General features: G+C 49.0%; 5 protein-coding genes across 5 annotated transcripts; 2 read left to right on the top strand and 3 right to left on the bottom strand.

Moving 5' to 3' along the window:
• Positions 1–325: 325 nt before the first annotated feature.
• Positions 326–1,256, top strand: J7T55_012247 (uncharacterized protein; the record flags this gene model as incomplete). The annotated part of the gene is made up of 2 exons (XM_053137115.1): positions 326–957; positions 1,013–1,256. The coding sequence occupies 2 exons, from the start codon at positions 326–328 to the stop codon at positions 1,254–1,256; spliced, it is 876 nt and encodes a 291-aa protein (XP_053000048.1).
• A 488-nt stretch (positions 1,257–1,744) lies between these two features.
• On the bottom strand, positions 1,745–2,311 carry J7T55_012246 (uncharacterized protein; the record flags this gene model as incomplete). Its single annotated transcript, XM_053137114.1, has 1 exon — positions 1,745–2,311. The coding sequence occupies one exon, from the start codon at positions 2,309–2,311 to the stop codon at positions 1,745–1,747; it is 567 nt and encodes a 188-aa protein (XP_053000047.1).
• Positions 2,312–3,315: 1,004 nt separating this feature from the next.
• J7T55_012245 (uncharacterized protein) lies at positions 3,316–3,976 on the bottom strand (the record flags this gene model as incomplete). The annotated part of the gene is made up of 4 exons (XM_053137113.1): positions 3,316–3,338; positions 3,416–3,495; positions 3,566–3,728; positions 3,811–3,976. 4 exons carry the CDS (start codon positions 3,974–3,976, stop codon positions 3,316–3,318), a joined length of 432 nt encoding a protein of 143 aa, XP_053000046.1.
• Positions 3,977–8,194: 4,218 nt separating this feature from the next.
• Positions 8,195–10,146, top strand: J7T55_012244 (polyketide synthase 1; the record flags this gene model as incomplete). Its single annotated transcript, XM_053137112.1, has 3 exons — positions 8,195–8,642; positions 8,728–9,041; positions 9,136–10,146. The coding sequence occupies 3 exons, from the start codon at positions 8,195–8,197 to the stop codon at positions 10,144–10,146; spliced, it is 1,773 nt and encodes a 590-aa protein (XP_053000045.1).
• Positions 10,147–10,543: 397 nt separating this feature from the next.
• Positions 10,544–11,497, bottom strand: J7T55_012243 (uncharacterized protein; the record flags this gene model as incomplete). The annotated part of the gene is made up of 1 exon (XM_053137110.1): positions 10,544–11,497. One exon carries the CDS (start codon positions 11,495–11,497, stop codon positions 10,544–10,546), a length of 954 nt encoding a protein of 317 aa, XP_053000044.1.
• Positions 11,498–12,874: the final 1,377 nt, after the last annotated feature.

The raw sequence follows: 12,874 nt of genomic DNA, 5'->3' as shown, positions 1-12,874 counted from the left end.
TGCGGGCACGGATAAGGAGAAGGGAGGCTAGTGACCAAAGGAGAAATGCGAGTCAATCACGGAGGTACCCGCCGAGGTGCTATGCCCCTAACATCCTAATTCTATGAACAAGGTTTCCCGTTCCGGTTCCTGCAATATAAGCTTGTGTCAGGTTTACGACCCTCTCGGACTCGTGTATTGATGCGGTTTTCCATTGAAGAACAAACGTAGACATATATTTGACGTAGCTCGCATCTCTATCAAAAGAGTTCGCCGCATTTAATTGGTACACACTATCCAATTAATTGTACATTTACAACAACCACTGTCGCTTTCAACTAACAACATGGCTTTGTCATACTTTGCCGTCCGTTCTCTTGAACTTCTTTCATTAAGCTCCCCTGTCCAATGCCCGGTAGTGTTGGATGGGCGCATTGCTCAGAACACGACTCTCTCAGTGTTTGACACAAATGCCAGCCCGTTCAATCCCGGATACAGCAAGGGCCAAAATCTTTCGTGGTCTCAAATCCTGGAATTCCCACCGGCTGCACCCTCCCTTTTCGATGCCTCCTCGCCTGAGAGCTTCAAGCCACTTGAGGTGACTATCGATGATAGGTCTATCTTCAACCCTAGTGGTACTAACCCGCAGCTCGGCTTCAGGAGGGCTGGTCTGCTGCTGGGCAACGGATCCGACGCATCGAACCAAGGTGTCATGACCTTCCACTGGAGCTCCAAGCAGGACTCGGCACGGCCGCTGAACCTGACCCACGAGTATCTCACCGTGTGGCACGAGACCAACGATTCATCTGGTTCACAATTTGCGCTACAGCTCGGCCTACCCTTGGGCTCCAATGACACTTCGGAGGCCTCGTCTCACAGCTGGAAGATGCTGGATCGGAACAACAGCGTTGTATTCACGTCACCACTCAACTTCGATGAGTGGCAAAATTTCGCCGTTACTGTCGATGTGCCACAAAAGTGCGTATTTGGAACACCTTTCATTCAACTATTGAAGTGTACTAACACTCCTCAGCACAATCCAGGTCTACTTCTCCGAGGGGTCCAGTCCACTGGAAGCCGTTACTGAAGTGCTGCAGAACGACAACAGCGGTGGCGGCGCTCTTCAAATTGGGTTGCTGAAGAAGCCCACGGAAACGAAGACCGTGGTGTTCGATGGATTCCAGGAGAGTCCTCTCAACGAGGGTCAGATCTATGGAGGCCTATTTGTTGAGAACAGCGCGGACAATTGTGTTTCCCTCGGAACTGCGAAAGCCTGATCGCTTCTCTAAATTTTGACTCGACAATATCATCTTCCTTCAAGCGACTCATTAGTCATGGAAGTATTATTCTCGGTCAGGCAGAAACAAGCCGAACACAGCCACCGGCCCCGAGTTTAGACCTTCATGACGTCGTTGCATGAGCGGTGTGTTGACTTTGAATGGTCTCGAGTCAATTCGAGTTGTGTTTTGTATATAAATTCGAGCCAATGGTCTCGTTTCCGTTTCAAATTTGTACATGATCAGGTTGCAAGCGTGAGATAAGAATATTCCAAGTTAAACATTTCATGTTGAATGAAAATTAGCTCTGATACGTATGTAACTATCTCGCTCAAGTTCCGCCATTAGCTTCGGACATGAAAATGGATGAGAGCTTCTGAGTCTGATAAATGTTTCAGACAATTGATTGAATACAGCGCCACAGGAGTCGCAACGCCACGAAAGGCACCCCCACTCCAGTTAGATGATCAGGCAAGCTTCACTTGCATTCACCAGCCTGCCGCATTCATCAACAAGGCGCTCAGATTGCGGTCCAATTCTTGCGCGATATTGTCCACCTCATCATTCCCAAATTGGTGCATGGTGCTCCTAGGTCTGTCGTATTCAAAGATAGCTGTGCCCTCCTTCTCCCTCAGCAGCACTCTAATGGGTGCATACAGCGAGATGCCCAGTTCAAAGTAGTTCATCTGCGTGGCAGTGTAAGGGTTGCCAATTTCGTATTGTACTGCTTTCCCAGTCTTATTGAGCGTGCCCAAAAGGCTTCCAAAGTTTCGAGGTGGGACAATGAATGCGTTCAGGACGGGCAGGCTCTGCAGGGCTTGGAACGCCCCGGCGACGTCTCCGGCGGCGAGAAGCGTAGAGTAGGTTGTGTTGATGGGCGGCAATGAAGCTTCCAGCGCAACACGCGTGTCTTCGAATGTGTTTTTGCAAACTATCGTGGCGTGCTCAATGTTTACGATTCTGATGAGTGGCTCATGATCTTGTGTTGAGGTGCATTGACCTGGGAAGACGAAAAGGGTAAGGCATAGCCATAGCACACACTGGAGACAATGCATTTTTGATGATTTTAGAGGATGCAGTCAGTCTGGAATGAGCATTTGTGTATTAAAAACGAGAGTTTGATTCACTCCATTTTTTACGAGGAGGAAGACGACGGCTGAGAACCTTGCAAAGGATTTCCTGGGTGCCTAATTCTGACTGGTAAGGGTTGGTCTAATGGACTTCTCGGTGATGACCGCCACTTATCAATGATTGGCTGGAAAAATGATCAAAGCGAGATGAGCTCAGAAGGAACCAGTGTTTTGGCTTCTCATTTTCAAGGCCTTAGGCATAATACCGACTTGACGCATCCCCTTACTCTCGACCGGGATTGTGGGGCCACACCAGGTTCTCAAGGGCGACAGCGAGAATGAGAAGGATTAAGGTTAAGAATCCACGACCAGTGAGCATGTCTGCACCAGCCTTTACCCTGATTGTTGCCCCTGATCCGCTCACGTACATAGCCATACCTTCTACTGCCCTTCGCACATCGACCTTCACGGGTCCGACTGATCGTGGGAGATTTATTTGCAGTTCGTAAAATCGCTCGTCTCAGGCAGTATACCTCTCGCCTGCCCTGTCGATGACAGCTTGGAAGTTCACACCACATTGATTCAAGATGACTGTGACGAGATAGTGTTCATCGTCGCCTACGGCGTGTTTTTTGTTGTAGTAAAGTATGTCCTTTGAGTTGGCAGAAGGGATCGATTGAAACCCCAGAACTTGAGAAGGGGTTCAACCTCGAATAAATATGTTCTTTTTGTGCCGTTAGCAGGGCATTAGTTGACCACGTGTAACACTATCATGCGAATCATTCCAATTTGGAAGAAAGAATCTTTCATTTTCTGGTCTTTCTCAAATATCAAGGATAGAATAATCAAGTAATAACGAGTGTTGTTCCGTTTTCGATATCTCGGAAATCCAAATTCCTCCTCTTGCTCTTGCGATTTTGACCTTGACGCTGGGGGCTCTAATAGAGCGGTCTTTACAAGTTTGGATAATATCCGCTTCGCAAGGTCATTTAGCAATTGGTACCCAGAGCCGCTATTTGAATTTAGATCCAGTGGTTAGAGATGATTGAGAACACTACTGTGGAATCGAGAGGTATTCCTATGACTTACCAAGCGTGCACCCGCTAGAGGTGTAGTAACCGTTGACCCAGCAGTCTGTAGCCAGTGTTCGATCGGCTTTATCCCACGAGCTAATGGATGATACGTGTCAAAATACCGAAATACGATCAATCAGGTCACAGCAATAGAAGTCAATCTCACCAGTTCGTCACACCATTGACCGTCACGCATTCACCTTTGACGGCACACTTGAAGCTGTGTGTCGAACCCGCCTTGAAAGTGGTGACAACGCTGCAGTCGGTACTGGCGCACGATCGACAGTTGACAGTGTTACTAGCATTAATTATACTGCAATTGATGTTGCCTGGAAGGAGTCATGGTGTCAGACACATGGACACAGCTTGAGAAGAGCTCTGTCTGTCCTTGGGAGTGCTGAAGGGACTTACGACGGAAAAGTTTGTTGGGGTCGTCACGCTTCTCCGTGAAGCCGGCGACCTCTACCAGGCCGTCAGGATTAGCCTTGCGGTCGACGAGACCGGCTTCATGCTGTTCGATAGGTGAGGCCAAGATGGCCAAAGGCATACAGGCAACGATGAACTTGACGAGCTGCATCTTGCAATTTTGATCACGTATGAGAGACGACAATGTGCGAGTGAGGAACGGCTTATTGCTTTGAGACAGTGTCGAGATTATCATGACAATGCTCCTCTTTGGACTCTTTTATACTCGTGAAGCTGATCAAAGCACTGGTACAGCCGAAAACCTAACCCCAGAACTGTGCCGCGATCTGGTGCTTTCTCGAAACATGAACCCACGTCTCTGGTGTTTTGTTGCAGTCATACTCCCAACCAAAGTCGCCAAGCCAATAATCGTGATGCATGGACTCGGAGATGTCTTGAGGCTGATGAGTGATGGTTTCAGTACACTAACTTGAAGAGAGCAAAAGTCTTGCACGATGAGGCGGAAAAGAGCATAGCTTTACACCCTGCAGAACGGCCGAGAATCCCTCGCCACGCCAGAGCTAAGCTACAGTACCTAGACCAGTGAGCGTTGCCCGGGAAAAGCCGTGAATTGGCGGCCATCACTAAGTGAGCGGCCCGTCTGGAACGCGGGGCATAAGCCGCCAAGCATTTATGAAGCATCGTCAGTGGAAAGTAAGGTCTTTTTGTAGATGTTTCTGCTTCACCGAGTTCCGTTTTCTGCCCCAAATGGTTTGATTTGACCGAGTTCCGGTTCCTGTCCTAAACTCCTTTCAGACTATTTTGCCACTGCCTTGCATAGGCCTAAGTTGTACTAGGTGGCAATATCCTGAACGGCCCCGAGCCACAGCCTAAACCCTATAGCTAGCAGTAGGCGCATCTGTCTCCTGAAGAGGGCCAAACTTGACCACTGGAGCTCGCGCGAGGGAGGTAGGCTTACTAAGTGTGTCGAGGGATTCAGTGTCTCCTCGATGCGCTTAGCTCACTTGCAATAAAGAGCCTCGATTTTCTCTCCAAAGCTCTACGTCTGATGACTATGCTTAGAGAAAGAATGGAAGGTGGGCTTCATGTCATATGTATGCCAAAGAAGACCTGAGGATATCTGATCTTGGTGAGCGTGGGGATTCGGTCACCATTTCCAGTTGACGAGGCTCTGAAAGACTCCTCTCTGTGTCGTTCTTGGCAATCCTTCAACTCATTAGGATTGCTAAGACCCCCATACAATGTCCAAGCTGCCAAGAGTTTTACATGGCAAGCTTCTTCCTTCTAAAGTCTTCATACTCGCGGATGTACAACATACTGTTTTCGTACGCCCGTGAGACGCGCCTAGAGATCATCAACTTCTTCGTGGTCAAGTTCCTTCTCCCGCAAAAAGAAGGCAATGTATTCATTATTCGCTCTAGGACTCGTATATATTGTAGATTCCAAGCTGTTGTGTTCTGGGTGAAACGTACTCTTGAGTACCAACTTGGTCATGTCAACCAGCTCTTTGGGCGGGAGGAGTCCGGTTCCTCCCTAAAGCTCATCGGCCACCTTGCACTTGAAAGTATTCTCCGTGTCAAATATGCCAGAATAAGCTTCCAGAAACGATAGTGAGCCCACCCGGGGTTTTCGGCCTTTTTGTCAGGACCACGTGTCACTCGTGTGTCGCGTCCTTGGGCTAAAGAATCATCAACATTGCCACACCTGCACCGCACAGCATTGCTATCCCGAGTAGTGCCTTAATCATAGAGGTTTGGTTTCGGGCATCCCATCCTTAGGCGTGGGCTCGCGTTCAATGTGTGCTTTGATCTTGATCAAGCCGACATTGTCCTCGGACGGGAAACGGCCCGCATGTCGAATTGAGCGTCGGCTGTATGGGTGAGCATAATAAAGGTGCTTTGCATTATCAGTCTGTAAGACAGGACTCTCATGGAGGGTCTTTACCTAGTCCTTGAACGCTTTGAACTCCTGCACCCCCCCCCCTCCCTCCACCAAATAGTAATGGTGCTTGGGAGGTATAGCGTCATAGGCTTGCCGAAGAGGTCGAGCTGGGCCCCTTTCCAGCAAAGAGCAGGCAGTAATGAAGTGAATTCGAAGAGTCCGCATGTATATGGAGTAGTTCAGCCCGCCAATAGGCGTGGTCTCATGGTAAAACCTCACACCCTCTCCCCGGTGAACACCAGTCACTGCAAGTTAGACCAAGTACTGGCCTTTTCAGCAAGCAACAAACTTGATACAAGATTGGATGAGATGTTCCACAGCCATCACTTATCAAGCAGCCAACTTATGGTTCCATTGCTCACAAACCAAGGTGTTCAGGGCCTTCAAACATGCAAGCGGCACAATAAACCAGGGCTGCTGTTTGGGTATTTCAGCATATGTGACAGGCGCATCGCCTTCAGTGCCTGTGTGTCAGCAGGCCAGAACGTGCGTGCAGATCAAATGAGCTGAAGCACCCTAGTTTGAATACATAGAGGACTTATGAGTACTTCTACAAGTGTGGTCTATACAGTCGATTCTACTATCGAATGACTCGCTAGGCTGTCATGATTGTTCGTTGTGTCACATCGGAATATTCCCTATTATATACATGCTTAAGTCGAAGGTGTTATCTGGTAGGTATGATATACCCATGAGCATTTACTTTAACCTCTTTCGGGCAAGCATTGCCCGCAGTGAGTGTCAGGAGATCTCGAGATATGGCGAAGCCGATACATAATTTCAATGTTCACGCGCAGTTCTACAATGCAGTCCAAAGATTTAGATGATACTGGGTTGACATTGTCCGTGTTTGAAACCATCTGTGTGAACCCCGTCCAGTCAAAAGAATATTAGGTCAAATTAGTGTACCTCGAATAGAACACCAATATTTCTAGCTGGAGACGCGCTTGAAAAAGACAACCTCTTCATGCGCGATATCTTGCGGACTGTGTTTATTTACTTATATCCTAAAGCCTTCCTCACAGACATGAACGGTTCTCGATAATTTGAAGGCATCTGTACGTGCGCGGCAGAATAGGTAGCTTGGCCAATACTTGCGGAATATAAAGCCGCTGGGCTATGCGTATCGACATAGCGTGATATCTGGCGGCCTTGAAAATTAGTATTTGTGGGAGTTAGTTATCTCTGCTAGGGGTCAAAGTTACATAGTCCTATTGGGACATGATATACAAGTAGAATGGTGATTGTTTACAAAGTTTGTAATCATTGCGATGATTGGCTGGGGCAACCGAAAATGCGCGATAATTAGTACTCAGCGTCTGGAGACAGAAATTGAGCCCGCCAAATCGAGCGCAGAGGATTGATCAGTATGATACGACCATGGAAAGCAATATGCAGCCCCTCTTTAGCCAAATAAATGGGCACTTAGGCCCTACGATGCGTCGGCGTTTGAACCATTCCGGCTTCTGGGAGGCGGTATGAAGACAGAGAAGCGTACCAGGCTTTGGCCAATATAGAGCTTCTGGGAACGAAGCTGCGAAGATGCTCAATGGGTATGCTGAAGCCGGTGAGAATGGCGGGGGGGGGGGGGAGGGGACAGTTTATTCGAAAGACAGGATAGTGCCTACCCTACTAGGACACCTGGCAGAGGTTTTCACAATCTCTTCATAAATTTGAATAGGAATTGAATGAAAAAGTCTGAGGCCTAATCTCCTGTTTCCTCGTCTTTGTTGCCGAATTTGACATTTGTTCATTATCTCATCTCGTGTTAATCCTATTTCCATACTGATGTGTCTCTCGTAATACGATGTTCTTCTTATCTCGAAAGAATCGGCGGCTATAAATGCAGCGGGACAAGACTGGCACGCACCATGGGAAGCCGCGGGATATCGGAATTTACTCTGCAGCGCACTGCAACGTCCAACGACCCTTCCATGATTGGCCTGAGCAAGATAAAATTGGCTCTGAAGGCTAGCCTACAGCTTTGAGACTGCCAATGATTTGTCGAGGCTATTTTTCATTCTGATAGAGACATGGACTGAACCGCCGATGTCTAGGGGACCAATAATCAGAAGGGCATTTTGGAACGAAGGGAGCTGTTCGGAAAAGGACCGTTCACGTCGGCCTATGTCCAGAATTGGGGCTATTTTGCGGCTGAAGTGCTCATATGGGAACGCCACATTGACGTGTGAGCTGGAGAATGTGCTTATCGTCGAATCATGTCGAGAGTGCATCGGTACCAAGAACACTAAGATGCTAGATTAGCCAGGGTCACAACCCCTTGAGCGGTCATAATATCTTCCCGTGTACCACAATCGCATGCGGCTTAAAGCCCACGGGACAAGAGGTTATACTGCTCAATCAATGGCTTCTTCTCAGTCCCAGGTGGCTCGATGCACAAGGGAACACTCGCTACCCCATCGTCGTAATGACGAGCCTTCATGCGGTCACTCGGCATCCGTTCTTTTTCCTTCTCGCAACCTCTACTCTCCTGGTGAATCAGATATCTGCACTCGGCTTCGCAGATTGTCTGGAGACCGTAAAAAGAGAGTTGCCTATCGATGGCACGCCGAACGCCAATGGCACGACGCTGAACACTAATGCCCAGGTTTTTCGTAACGGCTTCGATGTGGTTTATCATGGCCCTCTGCGCGGGTTTGTAGGCGAGTCGCGCCCAATCACACTTACAAAAGATGGATGCATTGAGATGTGCGGTGCTGCTCCGAAGTACTACAGCGTAACAGACGCGTTCCAGATTCTCACGACATGGATCTTCCCAACCTTGGCCCTTATGAGCCAACTCCCGTATGAGTCTCTTTCGTACAGGAAGATAAAGAACGCCGAGGCCTTTGCCAACTGGATAGGTGCACCGGCCGGTAAGCATTTGCCCATCCGTCTTTGATTAGAATCTTTCAGAATGTATCGACTCGGAATCCGCAGCAGGTGACTAACGCATGCTAGCCGCTTTAACGACGACAATATGGAACATCATGATGATTGCTAGGTGTCAGTCTCTGCCTCATCAATTTCACCTGCGGGACGACCAGGACCTGATCAAGGATGCCTTATACATCTTAAGCTGCATCAACCAGTATCAGTACCCTCGTCGGAAGGGTCAGCAAGATCAGGACAGACGAAGAGACACTGCATTGCTCAGAGGTGTTCTTTTCCCCTACGTCAGGAGGGATAGCCCGGAACTGTCCCAACCCGTGCGTGAAAAGCTCGTACACCTCACGAAACACCTGGCTTTCCACCTAAGGCAATATAGGCGCAAGGTATGCATAAGTCTCCCGGTTATAGCGGTCTCTTATTTCAATCTTCCAGTATCTATCATTTCAGACTTCATAGCAGGTGACTAATGCATAGCAGGGTGTGTATCCAATTTACATTTCGATCGTCTGGTTCGGCATCGCATTCGCCTTCTCTATCGTAATTGCATTCGCGACATTGGGCGACAACACCACGGCCCACTCACTGGCGCTGGGGCTACTTCTATCTTGGGTTCCGGTAGTGGTTTTTGCCTCGGTAGTGGACAGAAACCCGACGTCCGACACGCGATGCCGGGTGCTGATCGAGCGCTGGATGTTCAACACCGATCTTCTCTTCGAGCAAGGCGTAAATGCATGGGTTCCTTGGCGAGCTCCAGACGGCACACACGATGGCGACGACACGGACGACTTCGAAATTGGGGATTTTATGGGCCAAGGCCGCACCCTCCGATACTGCGGCGTCACAGATACCGTTCTGGATAAGATTGCCAACCGCCGCAAGGCTCCGATCAATCTTCTTGCGTTTGTCGATATGGACGACTTTCGAAAATTCCAGAAGTCGTTGACAACCCGCCCGACAGGATGGTACGTTGTCTGGCTCATCAGCCAATTTATTGTCAGCACCAGTTTTGGAATGGCGTTCATGGTCTCGTTCAACACCCCTACCATCGGCTTGGGATGTCGATCGCTCATGTACGTCGTGTGGTACACACTTACTCTTCCTTCGTGGATACTTCTCGGCATACAGCAGGAACCATGGATAAGCATTCGCAAGGCCATGATGCTACCCAATGCTCTCGCGGTGATCATGATAGCTGGGATAATGATAGTTCACGCCATCGGTGGCTTGAATAACTGCACGTGCAAGTCCAGTGTATTTGGTCTGTCAAGTTATGGAGGCTACATGGACTTTGAAAACGGAGAGTTCTATCAGAATCATTACGGTGTGCGTGTGTGGTGGGGCGTAGGTACCGGAGTAGGCGGCGCCGTTCTTTGTTTGTCACTTGCTTGGCTTGCTTGGAAATGGCACAAGGCTTCAGGACTTTGGAAGGTAACCGGAGATACGAAGTTGACAGTCACTGAAGATACGCCCCTACAGTGGCTGACGTGATGATATGTCAGCTGCAATATTCTGTAATATGTATTTCAATCTTAGTCCCTCCAATGTGCGTTTAGCAACTACAAATTCAAGCAGCGGTGTGATCTAATCTTTTAAGACGATGATCACAAGCTCGTGGAAATCAATAATATATGCATGAAAATGAATGTGCAACTGGATAGAACTGAATCCTTTTTTGCTACCAAGATATGTGTATGAGGAACTTATTGCGTATATAGATCAATTGTAGGAGGCTGACTTTATCTTTGGCCGTGAGTATTGTTCGTTTCCCTATGTCAATCAATTGGATGAACATAGATCAAATGAAACAGTTGATGACTTGTCTTTATGATATTCTAATTATGCTTTTATCTACCTAGACCAGAAAATACATGATATAAAGCTACACCTATTCAGGTCTCGGGAAAGAATCCTTGTACTTAAGCAGATACTCCCGGAATCCCTGAGGTTTCCGTCCCGTCAGTCTTTCCACGGCGTCTGTCGTCTCTCTCATATGGCCCCAAGCAACCATCTGTCCCGAACAAAGCAGATCGTACATGCAAAGCTTGCATGGTGTTTTAGAAAAGTCCCCGTACACATCATAGGGCAGACCCTTCGCCTTCCACCACTTCTCCAGTTCCTCGTCGCTCAAGTTCTCAAACGTCCCTTTGTAGCCACTTTGGCTAGCCATCCACTCAAATATCTCTCGGTTCGAAACAGCCTCTGGCCCGGTGACGGTGTACACCGTATTAGGCTCTCCCTTGCCCATCAGTAACGCCCCGAGGACCCGCCCACAGTCATCCCTCGCCACAAATGCCCCTTTCACATCACCATCATTAGACAGCCATCTATCACCCGTGAAACCCCAGCTCTGCGCGTGGAACTGTGGGATGTTGTCCATGTACAGGTAGTTCCGCTGGATGTTGTACTGCAGACCACTAGCGCGGATCAGGTTCTCCGTGTAGGCGTGGTCTCGTGGCAGGAATGGCATGTCCTCGCCGCCGTCACCGAGGTCAGCCCCGACGAAGCTCGTATAGCAGATGCGCCGCACTCCCGCAGCCATGGCAGCGTCAATGACGTTCTTGTGCTGCCTGCGCCGGCCCTTGCCGATCAGCCAGGTGGAGATGAAGGAGACGGCCTCGGCGCCGGCAAAGACGCGCACCAGGTGGGTCGGGTCGTCATAATTGAGCATGAATATCTTGGCGCCTTTTTCTTTCGCCTGCGCAACGAGATCATCGTGTACGAAACCCGGCTTATGGCTGGTCAGGACCAGCTCGTCGTCTGGGCCGGCGAGCGAGAGGGCGTAGGAGGCCGCTACGCTGCCGATGTTGCCGTCGCAGCCGGTCAGGACGTACTTGGGCATTTTGGCGATGGACTGATATGCAAATGGGTTATATATATCGGAGTTTGGGGAATCGACAGTGGGGTGAGAGGATTACCAGCGCAATGGAGGTCATCCTACTGCCGTTACCTTTATGGGCACAGCATCGAGTGTAAGAGAGGAAGACGCCATTTTATAGAGACGGAATTAACATGACTAGATATGATGGACACATTGACACGAGATGGGCCTCCTTTTCCCCGTGGAGGACCTGTGTGGGCTGCTACTGTCTCATGAGCAATATCGGCCTTGGAAATCGCGGGGAGTGCTCCTTGCGGGTGACAATCATGCCACTTTTTGCGGATCTCATGAGGTAAAACAGAGTCGCGCGACCAGAGTCGCCCGGGCTTCCGGCAATGATTCAGAGAATCCCCAAAGAAGATAAAAAAGATAATAACCGCGAATGATCCCACGGTATCTTTGACTTGTCGTTTGTCACACAAAATAATGGTGGTGCCTATTGGGTCGAGGCTTCGACGGGGCTTACATTGACCCAGCGGCAGTACTTTTAACCGGTCTATTGCTACTTCCGCAACACAAAAAAATGACTTGCAGAGTCCAGAGATCACTATTAGACTCTTGTGCTATCTTTACACTGTTTTGAAGAGGCTTTCCGGGGAATATGATATTCGAGTGTGGGTTCTGACTGTTGATATCGCATTCTCGGCGGTACACTGCAGCCGGGAGCGGATCTGAACTCGAACCCCGATCGCCGCCACGGCTCGGCGCAACATCTGCGCGGCTTGGCTGTCTTCTGGAACTCGTTGTTGCTGTAACCTCTCAGACTAAGAGCTTCCTAAAGAAAGGAATCTTAGCGTTGCTCACTTCATCATAGTAACCTACAGAATATAACATATCCTCTATGGTGGAAAAGAGACTTCTCGTCTTGGACTGTTTCCATGGCGCAGAATATACGGCAATCATGCCACAGAAAATGATTACACTCCTAGCAAGGGACGAAGTGTTTCTCCTCCATAAGCGCGTTTGCTAAAGCATGGCCTAGTTGTAGGTTTCGGACAAGACAGAGAGCTGACATCTTGCGCTTTTTCCAAGCCTACTAATTGACATCTCTATTTACCGAGACCGGCGGTTTTCAGCTCTGCTTGAACCCCACTTGGCGAACATGCACTACGTCACCTGAATGCGTCGCTGTTCATTCTAAAGCTGTCACTGCTTCACTGCAAAACTCCCCGTCGAGATTGCGGGAATATTTTCTAGCTATAAGTATCTTAATATGAAAGGCTTGCGAAAATCTGTGTGTTACTACCAGCTTCGGAGGAGTGGAGATTCAGACCGCCAAAAGCCCCCCGAGAAAAGGAGTGAAGCCACATTACTACCGCTCCAATCACTTGAATCGCA

Source organism: Diaporthe amygdali (assembly GCF_026229845.1).
Source record: "Diaporthe amygdali strain CAA958 chromosome Unknown NODE_2_length_3802984_cov_64_841326, whole genome shotgun sequence".
NCBI lineage: Eukaryota > Fungi > Ascomycota > Sordariomycetes > Diaporthales > Diaporthaceae > Diaporthe > Diaporthe amygdali.
This window is presented reverse-complemented; position numbering and strand designations above follow the sequence as displayed.